Raw genomic sequence first — 22211 nt, 5'->3', positions numbered from 1 at the left:
ATGAAACTTTTCCTCTAAGAAGCTCAGCACGTCTCTCTATGCTTCGTGGTGCTCCCAGATCCTAGGGATCACAAGGCTTTAGTAATTAGGGACGAGATAGCATGGAAATGCGGGGAATCACAAAGAAGCAAAACAGTCTCTCAGCAGTCCCTGCTGGTATTAAAGTCAGACCAAAGCGCCTGTGTCTCCGTCATCTCTCAGTTCTCCATGCTGTTGGCTGTGGGAGTGGGATGCACGGGGGATGAGTAGGGAAAAGAAATCACAGTTACCCTGTATGTTGTACTTTATAGTTTGCAAGTATATATTTTTTAATATAAACAATTTTAAAATATGTTATTTGTCTCAATCCTCAGAATAAAACTGCGTCTGGTACACGGTAGATTCAAATGTTGGTCTCTCTTCCTTTCTCCTCATGAGGTTAGAAGGAAAGATAGTATTATCTTCACTTCACAAAGGAACAGACCGAGGCCATAATTATTCAAGATTAACTATATATGTATATTGTAGTGGACCCTAGACTCAAATACAGCTTTCCACACTGCACATGTCCTGCTCGCAGACTCCTAGGGTTTAGACACGGCCCCTTCCTTCCTCTTAAGTCCCCATCCAATTAGTCCTGTGAATGCGACAGCTTTTAAAATATCTCAGATGTGTATCATTCTCATTATTCCTGGCACTGGTCTAAGTACTTTAAATCTATTCATTAATTTGATCTTCAGAAGACACTAAGGTAGGTATCATCATTGTTCTCATTCTATACAGATGAGGAAATGGATGGACGTGGCGGTTAAGTAATTTGCCCAAAGTCACACTGCCTGTGGGTGGCCGAGCAGTGCGAGCCCAGGCGGTCTGGCCCCTGAGTATGGATGCTTGTTGATCACTGTGTTACATTAGCTCTCACTTACTTTGTTGTTAGTGCCTCCCTATCTCAGACATTAGTCAATAAGTCCTTGAAGGCAAGAACTGTCTTTTTATCCTGATTCCCAAGCCCTAAGCATAAAGTCTGGCACCCAGTATACACTCAATAACTAGTGAAAAAAATGTTTGACGAAGGAGGAAACCAGAGGAAGTCCATCCTGTTTAAACTTAAACTCTCAGAGCTCAAACTGGCCGTGAATTCTTTCCTCTGCTGTGACCCAAAGTAATACACAACCACAAAAACAGATTACTGATCGTAGCCTCATCCATCCTCAGATGGGCTTGGAATCCTCCCAAAGGCAGTACCAGCTCCCGAGGACCCGAGGCAGAGCTCCTAGGGACCCAGCCTGAGGTCCAACTTCAGTCTCCCAGGGCCACCCTTCTGTGTCTGTGCTTAGAATCAATAGGCTCCCCCCAAAATGGGAAATCTGCTCTACAGCTTCGATGCTGATGTGCGGAGGTGAGTCACATGGTGAGGACTTCCCAGAATGTCTGAGTGAATCAGCTGCTCGGGTTGGGACAAATCCAGAACATGGGACAAATCCAGAATTAGCAGTGTAGGTAGCCTTGATCCTGGAGGACACCTTTCTTCCGTGTCTTCTCTCAAACATAGTGACCGTTGCCTGAAAAAAGTAAAAAGCGAACCAATCACCTAGGGTGGCACATGGCAAATTGAGATCCAATATAAACCATCTGGTCTAGAGAAATGGCCAACTGGAAGGATGGGAGCCTGGAAACCACCCAGGAAGCAAACTTATTTGAGGGGAAATGATGAGTCAGCTCTGCCCAGAAACAAAAGCCTTTCTTGAAGTCCTTTGCAATCGTCCCCACAGAATCTCTTCTTGGAGGAGCCAGAGTTGGGTGACTTCATCTAAACATCACACTTGGATTCAAGGTTTTAAGATGCCTGGGCCCGGGCTTAGTGTGGACGAGGGAAGAGTATGGACGTGGGTGAGCATGAACTTGGGTGAGCATGGACGTGGGTGGAAGTGGACGTGGGTACGGTAAACCTTCATTGCTGTGTTGGGGGCAGCGTGGGTTGGAGAGAATCACTTCACAGTCACATAGATGTGCCAGGAGAGACATGATAGGAAGTACTGGACTAGCCGTGACCAGCAATTTCCCCTAGAATTAGCAGTGTAGGTAGCCTTGGTCCTGGAGGACACCTTTCTTCCGTGTCTTCTCTCAAACATAGTGACCGTTGCCTGAAAAAAGTAAAAAGCAAACCAATCACCAGGTCTAATTATCTCTCTTCAGCCTCTTCCTGGCAGGAGCAACCAAGGCTCTTGCCAAAACTCTGCTTCACCAACACCCTGATCTAAAAAGCCCCAAGTTAGCAAGAGAAGGCTCTGCTGGCCCAGAGCAGCTGTAAAGCTTCCCGACACCAAGAGAGGACACACGGGTTCAAGGCTGGGAGCTCCAGAGCAGCCATCCTCCTTGAGCGCCCTTGGCTTCCGCATCTGGACGGAGGAGAGGTGGTGGCGCCGGCCACCTGGCACTGCACCAGAAAGTGACACAGCCGTCAGCAGCCACTCGTCCTAACTGCCCCCCACCGCAGGAAGTTAGGAACCTTCCTAAAGGCCTGTTAGTGCTTGTAGTGGGAGCGCCAAGGTCAAGGTCAGGGGGAGCTCCACAGCCATTTCTGTCCGGGTTTGCTGAGAGCCGAGCCTGGGCCTCCCGCTAGCAGAGCCGGGAGATAGGCAAGAGCCTCTCAAGGGGACGCTGGAAAGCTGTCTGGGTACCACACCACTGCTGGTCTGCACTTCCTTGCCCTGCTGAAGTGGTTTCCCCACCTCGGCCTATAGGTGAGCCTGAGACCTGTTCATCTCCTCCTGGCTGGAATAGAGGTAACTCACTCCTGAAGGTGCCCCAGCTCAAGGCTCCCTTTGACTCACACAAACGTGAATCAGCCTCCAAAACCCCAGTCTCCTCAGGCTCCTGCACTTGCACGAGCAGGGAGTGGGGGAAACCAGCCAGGCGGCATCTCCTTGGCCTCCGACCTCGCCACCCCAGGGGAAGAAGGACCAGGTGTGGGTCACTGGGCAGTTATGAAACCTCAGGAGAAGCTGGAGTGACTTGGGGCTGGTGCTTTGAGAACAGGCGGGTATTGTGTGGTTGGCCGCAGAGGGGGTAAAGAATACCCATCCATTCACACACAAACACGATTCCAGCCTTGCACAGACATGGGGAGGCCTGCCAGGAGCCTGGGTGGCTTCAAACCGGAAATGGAAGAAGGACGGCTGTGTCCAGCAGGGTGTCAGTGACCCACACCCAGAAGAAAGGAGGCCCAGAAGCCAGGATGGACGTGTTTCCCACGCCTCGCCCTATGGATTGTAACAGTCCCATAGATCTCAACATATAGCCTGAGGCATCTCTGGAGATACAGAAATTCCACTGGTCAGTAATTAAAGAGGGATGTTTTCCTAAAAACTGGTGAGAGGTAGTTTCTCCATACGTCTCATGCTGGTCATCTGCAAATATTTACTGAGTAGTACTGACTGCATGGTCCTGTCCGAGGTATTTGGTTACAAAGGTCAGCGTCTGCCCTCCCAGCCCCGCATCCCTGAAGATAGGCCACAAAGGGGAGCAAAGCTTAGCAGGAGCTTGAGCAACCAGACACACTAGGTTTGCAATCGGTCAAACACAAGAGACACAGAATACCTCAGCTTTGTCCCGAAGACAAAAGCTTTGCATGTTTTACTATTTTTTTCTTTCACAGTGGCTGGAAGACTGGATAAGGTGAGAAAGGAATGAGAGCAAAGGAGAGAAAATGGGTGAGAGTATAATGACGTGTGGAGCAAGTGATAATGGAGTGAGAGAGTGGGGGAGCTGGGGGACAGTGGCTCTCGGGCCTGAGTGGAGAAGGAGACAGGGCAGGCACCTAATCAGTTATGATTTCCCCCGGGGCTGGGCTTATCTTCTCCATCTGTCCTCCCACAGTCACCCAGTGCACTGAGGTGGTAGCTGTCTCTGTCTCCCTTTACTTCCCGATGGAGGCTGTGGTTATCAGTGTCCTGATTCCTGCAGCCCCACGTGGTCACACTCACCTCCCAGGCCAGGCTCTCACCCGTGGCCTCTAAAAAAGAAAGTCAAGACAGGGGCGGGGGAGGCCCTCGCTCACCATGTTTCCAGTTCCCACTGCCCACTCCAGTGCCCTCTTTCCCAACCAGTCATTCTAGGCATCTCTGCCACTAACCTTACCCTGTTCCGGGGACCTCAACCTCCCTCTGGGGAGAGCTACCCCTGCTCCCTGAAAGCTTGTCTGTGTGCCTTTGCTCACACCCTCTCTGTATCCAAAAGCCTAGCCATTCCATCTATTATCATCTGAACTTTATCTTCAAAACCCAAGTCCTCTGGGCAGCTTTTCCTGATTCCTGCCCTCAGTTAACCTGTCCCTTCTCTGCTCCGCAGAATTTTGTGACTTGATTCTAAACACTATTTATGATGGCTAGCTGTGCGTATGGACATTGCCTGTTTTGTGCTGTGTCCACTCCCCCTCCCCAAAACCCAAGTACGTACCAGGTTGAGGCTCAGGATCTATGCATTGACTTGTTGGACTAACTGACAGATCTGTGATCAATCAAAAGTCCACAGTCACCATTTCCCAGGCCACCCAGAGATGGTCTACGACAGCCCATTGTTGAGTGGAGATGTCATCTGATTTATTAATTAATGCAGACACTATTCCTCCAAATGCCCCGGGACATGGTTTTTGAAAATCCAGAACATTTAAAAAATGACTAAAACAAAACAAAACACTTCCCGGCTGAGAAATCACTGAAGTTTTATTCCTAGTGCATTGGTTCCAGCATGATGTCCCCTTTCCTACCTCCCACCCCCACCAGTTGGTTGTCCCCTTTTCCCACCTTCCCCACCGTGCTTCTTTGGTGATTAGCAGGATTCCTGCCAGGGAGGGCTAATTGGGTTAATGGAGTGACTGTGTAATTGTTCTCTCTGCAGCCCAACCCACCACACTGGCTGCCTTCCGACTACCTGCTTCTCATCTGTTCCAGGATCACTAATTTGCAACAACAACTCCCATTGTCGTCCACATCTGGGACTTTGGGGTTTTAAGTGAATCTCCCTAAGGCAGAGAACAGAAGATGCTGCTATTTTGGTTTGTCTCATCTACAATGGGGCCATTCTCCGTGGTTCATGGGCATGCAGGGAAATCTGAGCAGCGATGGGACCCAGGCCAGAGCACAGGGCACTGAGGAGGAGGGAGGAGAGCAGGTGGGGGTAAAATTCTGACCTTTTCTTCCCAGCTACTTGGGTTTGCATTGCATTTTAATCTGTTTCAGATGAAACTGACAAGCCAGGGGCCTCTGGAATCTCAGTGCCCCCACCTTTGGCCTCTGGTCCCCAGAACAGCCAGCACACCCGAGTCAGGCACTGTGTGACCTGGCCTGACCCAGCTTCCCCCAGAGGAGGCCGCGCTCAGGGTGGCCTTTCTGATCCCCAAAGCTCAATCGGTGCCTGTTCGCTCTCAACACCCTTGGAAAAAACAAGGCTTTTTTTCCCTGTTGTTTTTGGAGGTGTGTCCATTCTGCTCCAATCCTGTTTCACCTTAAAGGGATCATTACCTGCCCAAAGTATGGGAATGTCAGCATTCTTGGATGGGGTGCAACTGGGACAGGGAGAGACAGCTGCCAGGAGCTCTGAGATGCGCCTGGGAGATGGCTTCGTAGATGCTGATGTGATCTTTGATCTCCCAGTCCCTTCAGTTTGTCTCCGGAGGGGACTTTGTTTCTTAGGGCGACTTCTATCTTTGCCTTTGCCCCTCGCGCTCCCCCCTTTCCCACCCCACCCCCAACTTCCAGATATTCCTTATCCTCTTTGTCCCTAGGCAACTCCAGGGCTTCTGATCACAGAATTCGGGAGAGCTGAATGTGTGTCCCTGGGGGTCACCTCTGGGCTGCTCCCACAGACACACTAGGGGGAACTGTTTGTGACACTTCATCCAGTCACCTCCCTCCAAAAACACCTGGGCGGGGAGGGGATGCTCAGACCTGCCTGAGTTCCCAGCTACGGTACCCTGTTGTGGTAGATGCTTTATAAACGCCGATTTCTGCCTTCAGTTTTGATTGTAAGCTTACATTACCTCTGCACCCTCCTCTGCTCTCACTGGCATGTTAGCTTCTTGTACATGTCTTTGTTTTCCCTGTATCACGCACCAGGTCGGGTGACTGACACGGAAGAGGGGCTTAATAAGTAAGTAATGAATTTAACTGGATTGGAAGTTTCTGGCAATCAAATAAGAGCCAGGGCTCTCTCCAGAAAGGGACAGATTGAGCAAAAGGTAGCCATACCAACCAATGCCTTCCCCAGCTAAGCTAGAGGGTATGTGCTCCATGGGGGACCATTTCCTTCAGGAAAAGGCTGGAATTGGGCCGCAGGGAAATGTCTCCATGTGACTGTCTGCACATGACTGCCCTCCACTGGACACTGGACCAAAGCCGCCCCAGTCCCGCTCCACATCAGAATGCCCTCAGGTTTCCTTCCCTCCCCATTCTGGACTCAACTACTGGGCAAACCGGTTTCTTGGCTGGCTACGTACCAAGTTTGTTCCACTCTGACTGCTGTGCATTGAAGCTATGAAACCCGTGAAGGGGCAGGAGGATCAGGGTTTCTTTGACTCCTGGCCTATCATGGGTTCCCGAAATACTTGATGCATGAAAATCAACATCATGACACGGGGTCCTGGCATGCCAGCAGCACTGTGGACTATTATTATGATTATTTATATGAGAATCCAGTTAAGAACCGATAGCTGTTCTGAGTCTAGAACAGCTATGACGCTGACAGGTTTTAGAAGACAATGGAGGACGATGAAAAGGGACGAACAGCTTCAAGCAAAGAATTCAAAAACAATCAGTTATTTCTCTCTATCTTAACCACAAAACCTTCCTCCTTTGGGAAAAGAGAAAGGAGAGGGAAAGTAAACACATGTACTGCCAAATCTTGTGGATGAGACTGCTCTCTCTCTCACTGTGACATGACACGTTTTCTGTCTTTGATTATAGGTATTTGTGAATTTGCCTTATTATTTCTGCCGCTGCCCTCATTAGCTGATAAGCACTTTGCCCGGCAGAGTGGCTCCTAAAAGATCTGCAATACACTTATTGAATTCCTGGCAGTCAAATATAATATATGAATGTCTAATAACTTGCCAATGGCAACAGTAAAATACGCAAAAATGGAGACATCACACTTATTGCTTATAAATTGCTTCAGTTTGTTGAGAAATTGTTTTTGACTCCCAACATTGAACTGTAGGCTTAGCCCAGGGCCTGGCAGGCATTTGGATACATGAATCTGGAGCTTCAGGAAGAATTCTGGACTAAGCAAGGAGAGTCAGGAGTCACACAGCAAGGAGGTAGAAGTGAAAACCCGGAGTATCACCCAGGAAGGACTATAGAGGAGGAAATCAAAGTTTGGGACCTTGGGACCCAATGCTAAGGGAACAGGGGGCACAGAGGAGGCCAGCACAGGGCAGAGCAGGGAAAACCAGAGAAGTGAAGGAGAGAGGAAGAATGGGATCTAAAAAGCCAAGGGCTTGGGAAGTTTTAAGGATAAAGTGGTGGCCAGTGTCCTCAAGTGCAGCTGAATAATCTAATTAAGAGAGAATTAAGAGCTGACTGCTGGATTGGGCAACAAAGGTTAGTGGTGACCTGGGAGAGCACTTGGTGACTTCAGTGAAAGCAGCTTCAGTTGGGGGGATGAGGGTGGGTAGAGTGCAAGACACCATGGTGACAATGGGATTGAATGGGAGGCAAGAACATGAAAACAATCACAAGAGAAGGGAAGGAACAAGAGCTTCTGGTTTTGACCTTGCACCCAGGCTCTGTCTGCCAATCTAGCTTCCCTATTGACACCAGTTACATTTTCTTAAAATCAAAATTAATCCTACCACTTCCTGTGGTGCTTAACATGTGCTGGCTTGCCATTTGCTGAACAATGAAGAGCAAAGTCCAGTGCCAATCTGTTTAGTATAATTTATTTCTCAGGCTTGGTTTTTTCATCACCTATAAAGGCGAGGTGCACGGGTCTATACTCTCTTACCTGAAATCCTTGGGGCCACACGCGTTTTGGAACTCACAGCTTGTTTGGAATTCCAGAAAGGTAATGTGGTACATTTGCCATATATTACAGAGACTGGTCTCCACCTAGTAGTCAAACATACCAAGTGGGTCAGATCAAGGCTATAAACAACCTTACCAGCGGTCAGGTCAAGTTTTCCATCAAAGAAGTCACCAAGATACTTTGGTTTTTCAGATGTTTGGAATTATGATAAGAGCTCCCGGACCGCCCTCACAGCGTTGTTTGAAGGCTCAGATGAGACATGCGTGTGAAAATGAAGCCAAAGGGATAACCACAAAGAGTACAGAGGCCCCGCTCTTCTTGACTGGGAATGAAAGGAATCTTTCTTTTTCTGACATCGTGTGTGTGTGAGAGCAATTTATAAAGGACACTCTCTGATAGCCTTTCGGAAGCCATTTCTCCACAGCTGGAAAAGAATAACCTACTTTAAGGAATGCATCCGAGTGTAGCTGGGGATATTTGAATGATCAAGGACAGTTCTCCTAACTTCTTCGTCACCTTGATTTCGCTCTCTTTTTAGGGGCTGGGACTGGGCTAAGCTCAGGTAGGTGAAGATGGAATTCACAGTGATGGGGACGCTCCCAATGCAATCACTTCTTTATTATCACCCGTCCTGCTAAGCTTTGAGCTCTATGAGGCAGGGACTAGGTCTGTCTCTTTCACGGCTGGGTCTCCAGTGCCCAGCACAGCTCTTGCTACTTGCCCAGGGTGGGCATTTGATATATGCTTTGCGAAACTGAAAGGAAATTGATCTCTTATAGTCCACATGGTGACAGAAGGCAAAATTGCAATTGTCTTAACTTCCACTGTTTTCACCTTCAGGCAAAAAAGTCTCCTCCCAGGGTCATTCCATCTGACTCTGCCCTCTCTGCCGCTCACTTCTTTTTGGCTCCCCCACCTCCTTAACTGAGGATTTGGGTCCCTGGCTCACAGCCTTCTTCTTTATCCTCTCCCATTTCTTTCTCAGAAGTGTCTTTAATACTTCGGCGGACAGCCCAGCCTCACCAGGGACTACTGCTCCTCTAAAATGTTAAATACCGAATCGGGCCATAACTGCAGTTCCTCTTTCCTGTTATGTTACTTTCAGATTTCCTTGAAACCTGGCCCCTTCACCTCTCTTTTTTGACCCAATTAATTACTCATCTATCTAACCTGGATCTCATAATTTATCACTTCTACCACTCTCTTGCCAATTCTTCCAACATTTTGTCCTTCTGCCTCATGGACCCTATAAAACCCTAACATCTGCCTTTTCTATTCCAAGACCCAGGCTTTTGGATGGTGTTGAAGATAGATCACAAATGTGCAGATTGGGACTATTCCCAGATGATCTCCGATTTCAGCTGGGACTTCAGCCCTGCCTGACATACTGTTTTGGAGTTTCGGGTCTACTTCCTCACTCATTTCTCACAGTGGCCTTCCCAAATCTTCTCCTCAAGGCTCCAAACCCACCCATACCCTCCTAGCTTAGAAGATGGCCTTGCCGCTTAAGTGACAAAGAACATTTACTTGCCCTTGTATCTACGTACTCACCTAAATCCTCACCCACCTTTTCCTCCTTCCTCACCTCCTCAAAGGCAATGGTGAAACTTCTGTTGTTTTCATACAGAAGTTTCCTCCCCTTCCTGTTACCCCTGAGATCTTGCTTTCCCATTTTTGTTATATTTTAAGTCTCTCTTTCTCTTATAATGGCTTCTCTAAAAGTTATAAACAGACACAAGATATTTCCACCTTAAAAAAAATAACACTCGGGCGGCCCGATGGCTCAATTGGTTGGAAGGCGAGCTCTGAACAACAGGGTTGCCGGTTCGATTCCCACATGGGCCAGTGAGCTGCACCCTCCACAACTAGATTGAAGACAAGGAGCTGCCACTGAGCCTCCGGAGGGGCGGCCGGAGGGCTCAGTTGGTTACAGCACGAGCTCTCAACAAGGTTGCTGGTTCAATTCCCTCATGAGAAGGTGGGCTGTGCCCCCTACAACTAAAGACTGAAAATGGCAACTGGACCTGGAGCTGAGCTGCGCCCTCCACAACTAGATTGAAGGACAATGACTTGGAGCTGATGGGCGCTGGAGAAACACACTGTCCCCCAATATTCCCCAATAAAATTTATAAAAATAAATAAATAACACGCTTCTTCACCCAGTGTCTTCAGGCCATCTTCTTATCTCCTCTTCTGCTCATGGTTGAGTTCATAGAGAAGAGAACAAAGCAGCTGCCTTCACTTTGTCACCTCTTCCGCCTGTCAGTCAGTTCTACTTGATTGATCCCCAGCCTGCCAGAGTCTCCTCTGACCAGGGTCACCTCCCAATGACTACAATCAACCAACTCATTTCAGTTCTTGTTGTACTTGAGTCCTATCTGTTATCTGACACCCCTGACAGCTCCCTCCTCAAAACCCTCTCCTCCCTTTACTTCCCTCCCTGGTCTCCTTTTCTCTCTCTGATAATTCTCCTCTGCCTCTTTGTGGACTCTACTCCCTCTCTCTCACCCTTTGTACATGTGGCTGTTTCCCAGGATTATCCTTCTCTTCTCTTCTTGTGCTATGTCCTCTCCTTGGGAGGGCTCAACTAAGACCTACCTCTTCCGATGACTCCTATTTTACACCACTCCAGGAGTTTCAGATGGAGAGACCCAGCTAGGCTACTGGACACCTCCACTGGATGTCCCAAAGATACTTCCAGCACATTAAGTCCAGAACTGAACTTACCGTCTTCCCCAGTCTCCCCAAACCTGATCTTCCTTTCCCGTATCAGTCAACGACCGCCACCTCCACTGGCCTAAGAGTCATTTTCTCCTCTTCTCTCCTGTATTCCTGACATCCAATCATTCACCAAGTAAATCTCCAATCTGTGTCCTCCTCTCAATTCCTAAGCGAGTGCCTTAATCCAGAGTCATAATCTCTTATGCCAGCATTACTGCAAGAGCATCTTAAGAGGTCTCCCTGCCTCCAGGTTTGCCTCACTTGGCTTCAGTCTCAAGTGTGCAGCTGGAGGCCTATAAAACGCAAATCTGCTTAAAGCCCTTCAATGGACAGGAAAAACTAATCTATAGTAGCAGAAAGCCGATTAGTGATTGCCTGGGGCCAGGGGTGGGCGTGGGGAGGTTGAATATAAAGAAACATGAGGACCTTTTTGGAGATGAATAGTCTGTATTTTGACTGTGGTATTGGGTATACACCCAATGGGTACCTTTGTCAAAATGCATCAAACTGTACATTTAAAAGCAGAATGTTTTATTTTACGCAAAATATGCCTCAATCAACTTAATGAACGAAAGATACCCTGCAACGTCACCCCACTGCCTGGAGGATGAAGATCAAATTTCTTATCCTGCTGTAAGTTATGATATGGCTTCTTCTCCTTCTCTTCCCCCACCCCCTAAGCACCCGTCACATGAAATGCACTGCAGATCTAAAATGGGCCTAAATCTTCTGCCCCTCCTCGCCCACCTGTTGAACATCCACCAGGTTTCTCGAGGTTCAGCTTGTGCTGCCTCTATTCACGTACCTCGCAACCCACAAGGAATCCTTCTTCCCTTGTGTTTCACTGACCCGACGTAAACGATATAAAGTTTTCGGCCGCACTCTCGTCTGTGTGTCTCCCCTCTCCTTTACTAAGCTGTGGGTGTGACCGTTGGACCCTGTCGTCCCCATCCTTGTATCTCCAGCGCCGATCACTGAGCCGCTCAGTCTTTGTTGAAGGAACCCGGACATGACCATTGCAGTCCAGCCCAGAGCACGGCAGGACACGTGTTCCTCCAGACCTCCAGGGGGCGTCGTAGCAGGCACCAACTTTCCCTGCTCTAGACTTCTCTGGGCCAGCTCCCAGAGCCACACGCTCGGGGCTCCGCCCCCTCCCTCGCAACATCCTGCCTTCCTATTGGACAAGGGCGGTCAGAGTCACCCAATGAAACGAAGCGTTGGTGGGAGGAGGTGCCACCGTCTCTGGGCCGCTGGGCGCTGTGTCGGGTGGAGGTGGTGGTAGTGGCCGTGGTGGGAGTTAGGTACCCAGGGTGGGTAGGCGGGCCGGGTTGCGCCGGCTCTGGTCCCGACCTTGCCTCCTTCTCCCATTGCGCCGCGGGGCCCACGATGCCGCAGTACCAGACCTGGGAGGAGTTCAGTCGCGCGGCCGAGAAACTCTACCTCGCCGACCCTATGAAGGTAAATTGCCGGCGGGGCCGGTGCCTCTGTCCCCAGCCCAGGGTGTCTTCCCTGCCATCCGCTCGGCCTCCGGAGCTTCTTCAGCACCCTGCTAGGTGCTGCGAGGGAGCAGAGACGGACCCCGCCAAGTCCGATGGTTCCTACTGCCTCCTCCCTGATTAACGGCCCTGAAATGGGCAAAAATCAGGGTCATTTCAGGGCCCTCACATCTCCCTTCGGTTTTTCCCCGGCCCCAGTCCCTCAGCTTCCCATAGGGCTTTGGATGGTTTACGTGTCTCTAAGGGCAGGGCTCCTCCCCCTGCAGCTGCGGCTTCCTGTCCGGTAGTAGTCTTGCTACCCTCTTCCCCTGCCGCCAGGGTAGAAAGGTACTTCGTGTGAAATAAGATGGTATTTTTTTCTGCCAACCCCGAGACATGTTGAACAACCCCAATTTGGAGACATCTACACCCCATGGAACAGTGGTTCTTAATTTGGGGAGCGGGGGGGCAATGCCCTTTTGAGAATGTGAGAATGCTTGCACCCTTTCCTCAGAAAAATGCACTTAAAGGTTTGCAAACAATTTTAGGGGGCTGGAGGACTCATTCAGGGCCCCCGTAAAAGTTATTATAAGTGGATGCCAGAGGTTAGCTCATTATTAAAAAGCTAAGATTTATTGTCATATCTAAAACTTATTTGAAGCACCTTTTGTTACCTAAAAATCCTGCAAGCTTTTTAGACCTGGCTAAGTAACAAGACGCTGTAAAACATTCTGTTCCATTCTTTACAATACGATAATATAATAATAATAGAATGAATTAGATATTTTTCAAGTTGAGTACCTCGTTTATAACACAGTTTTTCTGGCTTCTCCGTTTGGTTGATTTCCCTTATTCATAGTGCCATTCATTGCTTCATGCAAACAATATATTATGAGAACAATACAGGATTTTTGTCCAGAAGTACCCATAGTGTAAATTTAAAATATTTGAAAAGATAGTAAAGAATATACAAACTCACATCAGGAGTAATCATATTTTAAGAATGTGGTGGTGGTGGTCGGGAAAGTGGAAATAAAACGGTAATTACGGAGCACCGCTGTGAACCAAGATGTCTAGAATAGACAGGAGAGGGAAAACTTTTCAGCTCTTTACACAATCAGAAAATGCCAGGGACCTAAACACTTATGTGTCTTCGTGATAGCCTTCTACTGGCTTTTAATAGGGAGGTAAAGGGATGAGTCAGGGAGGGAGCTTGACTAAAAGTTTTATTGAGTGCCTTCTATGTGACAGGCACTTCACATACATTTATATGTATAATTCACGTGAACAATTAAGACAACCCCTTGAGGTAGATGAATGAACAATCTTAGATATATTAAATGATTTGCCTCATCTAAGAGATTAAGCTAAAGTTTGAACCAGGTCTCTAAACCCCAAGTCCATGCTGTTTTCAGCAGTTCATACTGCCAGGACTCAGAAGAAAAGACATTTTGTCAGAACTCCCCGGGATCTGTTTTACATACTTTTCTGTCTTCTCTCCCCACCACATTGAACCTGTTCATGATGGTACACATCACCTTTACCATTCTCTCTGGCATTGCTCCAGTTGAAGATGGTATTACTGTACCCAACCATGTAATAACGTCTTAGTTCTGTCTGCCTGTTGAATCCCTCCTTCATGCTCACGCCATAATTGTCTAAAACACAAAAAGTTGAATTCTCCCAGTTTCCTACTTAAAAACTGGTTCTTCATTGATTGCTGGATGAAATTCAGACTTCCATCCTGCAGTCTGATCCTGTCTTCAGTCTTTTTGGCTTTGTCTCCCACCATTTCCACTCTCAGCTCTAGACTCAAGAAGCTACAGAATTCATCGAATCTTCGTTCAGACTGCTTCCTTGGCCTTTCTGCTACCTTCTCCCCTAAAAGAAAAAAGGCATTTCCAAACCCATCTTCTGGAAGCCTCTTTACACTTCCTCTCCCCCCAGTCTAAAGTACTTGTTTTCTCTTTTAGCATTCTATCTGTATATGCCTTTAGTGGACTTCATGCTCTTTTGTGTTTTGGTTGTTTTGGGTTGGTAGAATTCAAAGTTCTTAAGAGAGCCAGAACCTTGATTTCTTTTTCTCACTTCAAGGCATCTGACATGGTAACTTATTTGCTCCCCAAGTTATAAAATGGACTGTCTTATAATACTAGAGACCTTTTAACTCTCTCATTTCTACTAATGAAGCCAGTGAGTATTTTAAAGAGTTGAAACTTTACATAGTTGTCATGCTTAGTACATTTTAAAATTTCAGTTTCTTTTTGTTTCTGGAGAACTGAACTTTTAAAAAATATGTAAAACTGAATTTCATAGTTCAATAAATAGCATCAGGTAAGCTAACGGTAATTAACCTAGTTATTATTTATATCTACTGGTGAGTTCCCTTCCTCCACCAGGACAAATCTCATAGGGTGGTGTGACTTTTTTTTTTTTTTTTTGCAATCCCAGGGAAGCTGAGAGCATAATGGGAAAAGCTGTAGGTTACAGCTCTGATAACCCTTTTTATTTAGTTCCCAGAATTGTCTTGAGGCTTCTGGTGCCACATTATAACCATTTAAAAATTATGTTCCTGTTTTGGCTTTGTAGACTGCACTTTTTAAAACAGTTATTACATTGGTTAACAAAACATTGACTCAGCTGCAATACACTATTGTGAAACTGTCATTTAAAGAAATAAAAATAATGTTAATGGAAGTTGTAAACTCTTGGGAGATGTCTTCTTTTATTGGAATATGCTGATATCTAAATCCTTTTCTTAACTACCTAACTGTAGAATGCGAAACAACAAAAAGTATTGTGTGGCATGGCATTCAATGTAGGAATTACTCTAGATTTGGGACAATTGTTGATGGAGACTTCTTTTCAAGGCAGGCTTCTGCCAGTTTGAAGAAATGTACTGGCATCTCTTCAGTGTACCATCATGTACCATCACGATAAAGATGTAATTTTGCAGAATGCTTTAGTCTCGGTCTGCCTCCTGAGAGCCATGGGAAAGGGAAAGTGTGAACTATGATTTCCTGAAAATGGATTTGAACTTCAAGATATTTCTGCTAAGTTTTTTTCCCTTTTCCTATCATTGCTCTGTGGCTAGATATGTTAGTATTGTAGGGGAGAAATACTTTCTCCTTTATCCTCATAGGCTTAATTGCTGGTGTCCTGCAAATTAAACTGACAGATTAACAAGAGGAAAAAATACTACATATGCACTGAGTTCACAAAAAAATGTAAGGAAGCAGTTATAATCTGGAGCCTCTATACCATCTTAAAGGGTGATAAAGTGGGAAAGAAGCTGGACAAAGGAAAAGGGGTTTGGGGGCGTCTGGAAGGGGGGTAAGTTGTGGGCGAGTGACTAGGAAATGTATGAGGAATAAGAGTGTTTAGTACAGTTTGTTTGTGCAGATAACAGGGTTTCTTGGTAACAACTGAAAATTCATGCCACCTTTACAAAGGTTAATTTATGTCCTGCTTTTAGCCAGAAGGCAGAGAGCTAGTTTCCTTCTGCTCAGTCCTTATGCCAAAGTGCCTTATTGTGAGGTGGTGTGCTCCGATCCCCTTCAGGATATGTTACTGTCAGGAAATGCCCAGCGCCTTACGAGTCTCACAGACAGTGCCTGAATATGGATGTGTTCGGTGCATCTCTTCAAACTGACTGCATGTAAAAGATGCAACTTTTCTTAAGTCTAAAAAAAAATAAATTGTAGCAATAGGAATAGAATGGACTAAAATGCTGCTTGTATCTCATGTCAGCAATACGTTTTTAGTAAAAGTGCTTTTAGACATTTCGGCTATTCTAAAAGGATCTGTTTTAGCCCACCTAAAGATTCCATTATTTATGAGCAATATCCTTGACTTCACTGTTTCTAAACACGTATTTTTGTTTCAGGCACGTGTGGTTCTCAAATATAGACACGCTGATGGGAGTTTGTGTATGAAAGTAACAGATGATTTAGTTGTAAGTATACATTTTTGTTTGTTGCATACTTTCAGATTTGTTTGAGGTAATCATTTAAAAGTAGCTACATAGAAGTTATGCAGATTACCCATTAGGATGCTTATTTTGCATCTCGTTCCAAAGTCAAGAACAGCATTCTAGAAGCTACTTCTATAGGATCTGGAGGAAATAATTGAACGTGCTTCATTAAGACGATATGTCAAGTGTAGTTTAATAATTGCTCTCTTCAGACCTTAAGCAAGAGGAATGGAGAGACCAAAACTGGATGCAGGGAGGTAACAGTTTCCTTATAGGAGTGTGAGAAGTCAGTGGTGGTATTCGAACACAAGATTTAGGCTTTAGAGTTACATCTCTCTTTCCCTGTCTGCTCACTCCTGTCACTTCCTCACATCCCATTCACTCCTTAACCCTAACCCTCTGCCACCTGCTTCCTACATGCAGTATTCCCCTGAGACTGCTCTTGGCGAGAGCTCAGCAGTAGCCCCTTCATTTTCAAACCCAGCAGTCTCACCTGTTCTTACCTCACATGACCTTCTTGCTGCTTTTGATACAGAAAATCACTCTCTCGTGGAAAGTATTATTTTTTCCATCTGCAGCTCCATTTTATCTTTCTCTATGTTTCTGTTTCATTCTTTGCGGATTACTTCACTGATGTGCCCCCATAAATATTGGTTTCTCCAGGATTCTGTCCTTGGTTGCCTTTTCGTACCTCTTCTTTTGGAGTAATCCGTCACTCAAGGTAAACTCCATCCTCACACGACCTCAGGTCTCTGCCCTTTTCTTCTGCTTAAGTGCTCCTTTAATCTGCCATGCTGGCGTAGGCCTCTGTGCTTTGAACATTCTGCTTCCATCTTTGCAGTATTAAATCCCACCCGGCCCCACTAGGCAAGACTGCTGCTGATCTTTCAAAACTCTGCTCAAAAGGATTGCTGCGTCTCTTGCTTTTCTTTTTGGCTCTTCTTGTGCTGCACCACCATTGTTTTATCCCATTTGTCTTTTTAATAGATTGTGAGCTTCAAGACAATATAGGTCAGTAATATTCTTACCTGTATTTTCAGTGACTAGCCTTGACCCAGAGGGTACTTAGTAAATATTTTTTTAATAGATTAATTATTTTTAAAGTTTCACAGTGACTTTAAAAATCACTTTTTGGTCATATATCTTTTAATGATTAGCATGTCTTCCAAGAACCGATTGAATTTGGTGAAGTAACTGAAAATATGAAAAAGGAAGAGTAAATTGAAGTCTGATCTGCTAGACTTGGAGTCAACAGATTTGAGTCCTGGATTAGCCATTGTCCATGCTTCAGCCTTGGAAAAGTTCAGGCAAATGTTAGGCTTTCTGGGCCTCAATTTCCTCATCTATAAAGTGCTGTAGTCGTAGTCTGCTTACCTAATTGGTTTGTTGTGGAAAGGAAACCAAATATGTGAAAGTACCTACCTACCTACCTACCATTAGTGCTTGCCAGTTAATGGACTCAATAAATGTGTGCTTGAATCTTGAGCATTCACATCAAGAAAAATTTTAATTGTGATTGTCACAGAGTGGATGGGTACATCTGTATGTCCTCCAGAGAGAATAGAGCAAAACAATAGTAGCAAAGACTCAACTTCTTACCCAGTCATACATTTGCTACATTGTGCATAATCTAGTTTTACATAGTTAATGTATACTTTTAAAATTTCTGACAGTGTTTGGTGTATAGAACAGACCAAGCTCAAGATGTAAAGAAGATTGAGAAATTCCACAGTCAACTAATGCGACTTATGGTAGCCAAGGAATCCCGCAGTGTTGCCATGGAAACAGACTGAAGGGTTTGAAATGAAGACTGTTTGCCATGTTCTTAGAAGTAAATGTCTTTTGACTTTGAGACAGAAAATACTTTATGTAACTAAGTGGGTTATTCAGAAGACCTGAGATCATTTTTTTGTACTTTTTTTTTGTTTGTCTTTGTTTTTGTTTTCTCTTTTTTTTTTCTTTTTGTACTTTTTAAAAAATGTTTACTTTAGAGAGCTAGGATTGTAAATGCTTTCAGTTAGAAAGCCTTTATTTATTTTTGGAAATTGAACAAGAAATGCATCTGTCTCAGAAACTTTGCAGATTATTTGATGCAAGGCAAAATATATAATTATTTCTTTTGGTAAATTTGTATCAGTAATTGAAATTGAGATGTCAAGAAAAGCATATTCTTCCTTAAATTTAGTATATCCATCTTTAAAAAACATTAAATGTAACCATTTTTGCTGGATTAATAGATTTCTTTTAGAGCATACAATTTGTGCTGTTGATGACCACCAAATATACAATAACCAGAATTAACTGTACAGCAGTATGCTGATAATGTACAGTAGTGTCTCGATTGTACCCCAAAGTAATTATGAAAACAGCTTTGCTTTACCTTAAACTTTCCAAATTCAAACAATATTTTTGAATATAAAGGATTCATATTCATATTCATCTTGTTGAGCAGAGACTTACTTTGAATCTAGTTTTCAGTGCTCAAAACACCGAACAGTTCCTGTAAATGCACGAATAGAACGATCGCTGATGGACTGAAAGAACCATATTGCAGAAATATTTGCCATATATTTCCGGTTTCTCAGAAGGGCTATGGATTATGTAAACTGTTAAACCTTTGTGTACCTCTCACCTCCCTGCTCATTTTGCTCTTTGCTTAACCAAAGTGTTAAAGCATGACTGGCGCAACTTAATATTTTCCATTAAACCAAAAGTATGATATTATTTGATATTTCGCTTTTATTTGTAACCTGAGTGTAATGTTCACATGTTGATTCGTACATTAAAATATTTTTTGTTAGGAATTTGTCGCGTTGAGCAACATTTTAAGATGGAAAGTTCCATTAGCCGTTACAAATTTTGACATGTTTCAGAGAGGTCAGTAAATAAAATATGTGACTATATATTGTTTCTCTTAAAGTTTTTGACTTCTCAAGAATTACTGATTTCTTGACTGCGTATACTGTATTCATGTAGTCGAAACTGAGCTTAATAATACTGCAACTACATTTTTTGTTTCTTGGTGCTTTAATTACATGACTTTCTCTGAGCTGTATGTTGTTAGCAAGATTCTTGATTAAGGAAAATAACATCAAATAGTGTAGGATTTTTTAAGTTTGGGGTTTTTTCCCTCCAGAATTAGTGGGATCACTGGAGTTTTTTGCTCTTTTTCATTTACATCTTCCACTTTTAACACTACTGTGTAAAGATAACCAGAAAGGGATGGACTCATATTTGGATTCTTGGAGTCCTTTGCAGCTTATAGCAGAGTGGGTAGGAGCAGAGGTTCTGAGGCACACGGCCTGGGTTGTAGTCTTGGCTCCACAACACCTGTGCCTCTGTGGTCTTAGACAAGATCCTTTCTAAGCCTCTATTTTCTTCTGGAAAGTGAGTTAACAATAGTACTCTTAGGACTTTATGAGGATTAAATGGCATGATCCATTTTAAGCCCTTAGCACAGTGCCTGGAACATAGTAAAGCTCAATAAATGGTGGCTATTATTACTATTATTATGACTGTTGTTTTTCAGGGGGAAGGATGTAAGTAGCTACAGCTGTTAAGTTTTCTCATAATTTTAATTGAGTGATTATTTATTGGTAATGTCTGCCTTTTCTGCCAAGCTATGTCTATTATTACATGCCATTTTTGGCAGCTGGGATATACAAGATTGTCCTCGTTGACAGTGTTCTTGCATGTTTCGGGGGGGACTGAAATCCTCAAATCTAAAACTTGTACTTTTTTGTGTCTCCACAAAATAAAATTACTAAGAGAACTAGTTGGTGGTAAAAGTATTGAATCTCTTAAAGACCATGTAAATAATAAAATACCAAATCATAATATATTCTGAAAATTGCAGTGCTGGGGACTCTTAATTTTGTTTTAATCGGGAAGTATTTCTAGACACTGTAATCACACGTCCATGGATTATTTTTTAGCAAATTGTTTTGTGATACATTCGATCAAATGCTGCTGACTGTAAGGTAATCCAAATGAAGTCATGCGGTCATTGAGATTCTAGGTACAGTTAGCAGTTGCAATAATTTCATTTTGTTCTTCTCTTATAAAGACCCATACTCCTTGGGTCACAGAGCTCATTAAACATTGCTGCTAGGCTATACATGTTCTCTTGTAAAGGGTTGGCTTCTCCCTAAATAAAAATAGTATTATTTATATTTTACTATAAGACTGGGAATATAATATAATTAATATAATATAAATACCGAGTCTAATATTAATTTTTGCTCCAAAAGACGCATTAGAGCTGATGGTCTGGCTAGGTCTTATTTTCAGGGAAACACAGCATCAGTTTCAACATTCATTCACATGCAACCAGGAGATGCAGTGAAGTCAAAGCCTTGAACAATAAGGGATGGGAGCCAGTACTCCCACTTTTTGTCCCCTGGGTGGACAGTTCTCATTTTATAAAACTTCTAAGATGGTCCCATAGAATCAAGCACCAGTTGCCCAGGGCAGCGGCCAGGTTGAAAACATATCCTTGTATGGTCTTTTCTTCCTTTACCTTTTCACCTCCCCAGCCCTTACTCCTTATCTATCCCTGGAACAACTTCCCAAATGAACTATTTATATGAAAGCCTTTGTCTTGGGCTCTGCTTTTAAAGAGCTCTTGGAAATTTAGAACATGATAGCTGAAATGAAAAAAAAAAGAAAAAAAAATTGCAGAGCTATCTCAGAAAATAGAGCCCAAAAGACAAAAAGGTAGGAAAAAAGGAAAGGACAGGAAAAACAGTTCAAGATTTGGATAATAGGAATTCCAGAAAAAAGAAAATGGAGTGGAAGAAATTGTCAACAGAATTTGAGAAATTTTTACAAAATTAAAAGGACATGAATTTTCAGGCTAAAAGGGCCCTCCTAGTGCCTTGCACAAAGGGTAAAAGCAGACCAAATGTCAAGACAGATGATCTCAGAACCTCAGAATGTGGGGATAAAGAAGATCCTATAAGCTTCCAGGGGCGGGGGAAGAAGAGGCCTCTTGAAAAGGATTAGGCCTCAGAATGGCCTTGGACTTCCCAGTGGCCATACTGGAAACTAGAAGATTGTGGAGCAATGGCTTCAAAAATCCATCATGGAATTTTCTGTTTTGTATTCAAGCCAAAATTCATGGGAAGCATGGAATAAAGACATTTCCAGACATATTTAGATTATGTTTTACTGAAGTAACAACCCCCCAATCTTTTTTCAATCAATACCTTGAAAAAAGTTTTTTTTGCTCAAATCACAGGTACCTGTGTCCAGTATGAAGGAGCAGATCCTCACGACAGCTCTTAAAGCTTCTGTTCAGATGTCACATCATATTCTATTGATCAAAGCAGGTGACATGTCCAAGCCTGCTGTCAGTGACATGGGGCATTCTATGCATCCGCAGGGAGCAAGGCTCTGAAGGTCACATAGCAAAGGGCATGAAAATACACGCACTGACTCCCTGGCGACAGTAATCTATCTGCACACTGTCTGAAACTTTTACCCACATACCCTTTTTCAAGAAGCCACTCGAGGATGTTTTTCTAAAACAGAAAAATGAACCAAGGAAGAGGAAGATGGGAGCCAAAGAAAGCGGATCCTTGACACCAGAGAGCAGGAAGGTTCCCCAGGCTGCAGGTAAAGGGGGACTCAGATGACAGCCGGGCACCAGAGAGCAGACCAGGAGGCAGATCTAAGGGCTCCTCGGGCACTTCTTTAGGGAAATGAAACGGAAGAAAATCGGATAGGCTGGAATTTACTAGGAAGGGATTTACATAACTGATAGGTTATTCCTGAAGTAATGATTGGTACGTAGAAAATTAGGCAAGTTTTACAAATATTAATTCTAGGGAAAACAACATGCTATACAGGAAAAGGAAATTAATCACAGTTACTATAGATCAGCCCCGATTTGCCTTCATAATAATGAGGCAACTGAATACTGATAAAGCTAAAATTATTTGGGGAATATGGGGGATGATGGGAAGTCCAGGTAGTGAGGTCAATTTAAGAAAGACCTAATTTACATGTCAGTTGAGGTCTTCGACAGTTAGTGCCTAAGC

General features: G+C 44.3%; 1 protein-coding gene and 1 long non-coding RNA gene across 2 annotated transcripts; one reads left to right on the top strand and one right to left on the bottom strand.

Annotated features, from left to right (window-relative positions):
* Positions 1–275: 275 nt before the first annotated feature.
* Positions 276–11955, bottom strand: LOC141567912 (uncharacterized). Its single transcript, XR_012490888.1, has 2 exons — positions 11528–11955; positions 276–2123 (listed from the first exon to the last, which is right to left on the bottom strand). It is a non-coding gene; the product is annotated as an uncharacterized LOC141567912 (long non-coding RNA).
* Positions 11956–11958: 3 nt separating this feature from the next.
* SRP9 (signal recognition particle 9) lies at positions 11959–19945 on the top strand. The gene is made up of 3 exons (XM_019730917.2): positions 11959–12180; positions 16084–16152; positions 17844–19945. Exons 1-3 carry the CDS (start codon positions 12109–12111, stop codon positions 17961–17963), a joined length of 261 nt encoding a protein of 86 aa, XP_019586476.1. The 5' UTR covers positions 11959–12108; the 3' UTR covers positions 17964–19945.
* The last annotated feature ends 2266 nt before the right edge of the window (positions 19946–22211 follow it).

This window comes from Rhinolophus sinicus, linkage group LG12 (genome assembly GCF_036562045.2).
Source record: "Rhinolophus sinicus isolate RSC01 linkage group LG12, ASM3656204v1, whole genome shotgun sequence".
Taxonomy (NCBI): Eukaryota; Metazoa; Chordata; class Mammalia; order Chiroptera; family Rhinolophidae; genus Rhinolophus; species Rhinolophus sinicus.
The sequence above is the reverse complement of the archived record's forward strand: the minus strand, read 5'-3'. Positions and strand labels throughout refer to the sequence as shown.

Bases quoted from the DNA above. Each gene is read 5' to 3' on its own strand.
- SRP9 (XM_019730917.2), top strand. From the start codon at position 12,109: ATGCCGCAGTACCAGACCTGGGAGGAGTTCAGTCGCGCGGCCGAGAAA. The intron at 12,181-16,083 runs GTAAATTGCCGG...TTTTTGTTTCAG, and splicing joins ACCTCGCCGACCCTATGAAG to GCACGTGTGGTTCTCAAATA. The intron at 16,153-17,843 runs GTAAGTATACAT...AATTTCTGACAG, and splicing joins AAGTAACAGATGATTTAGTT to TGTTTGGTGTATAGAACAGA.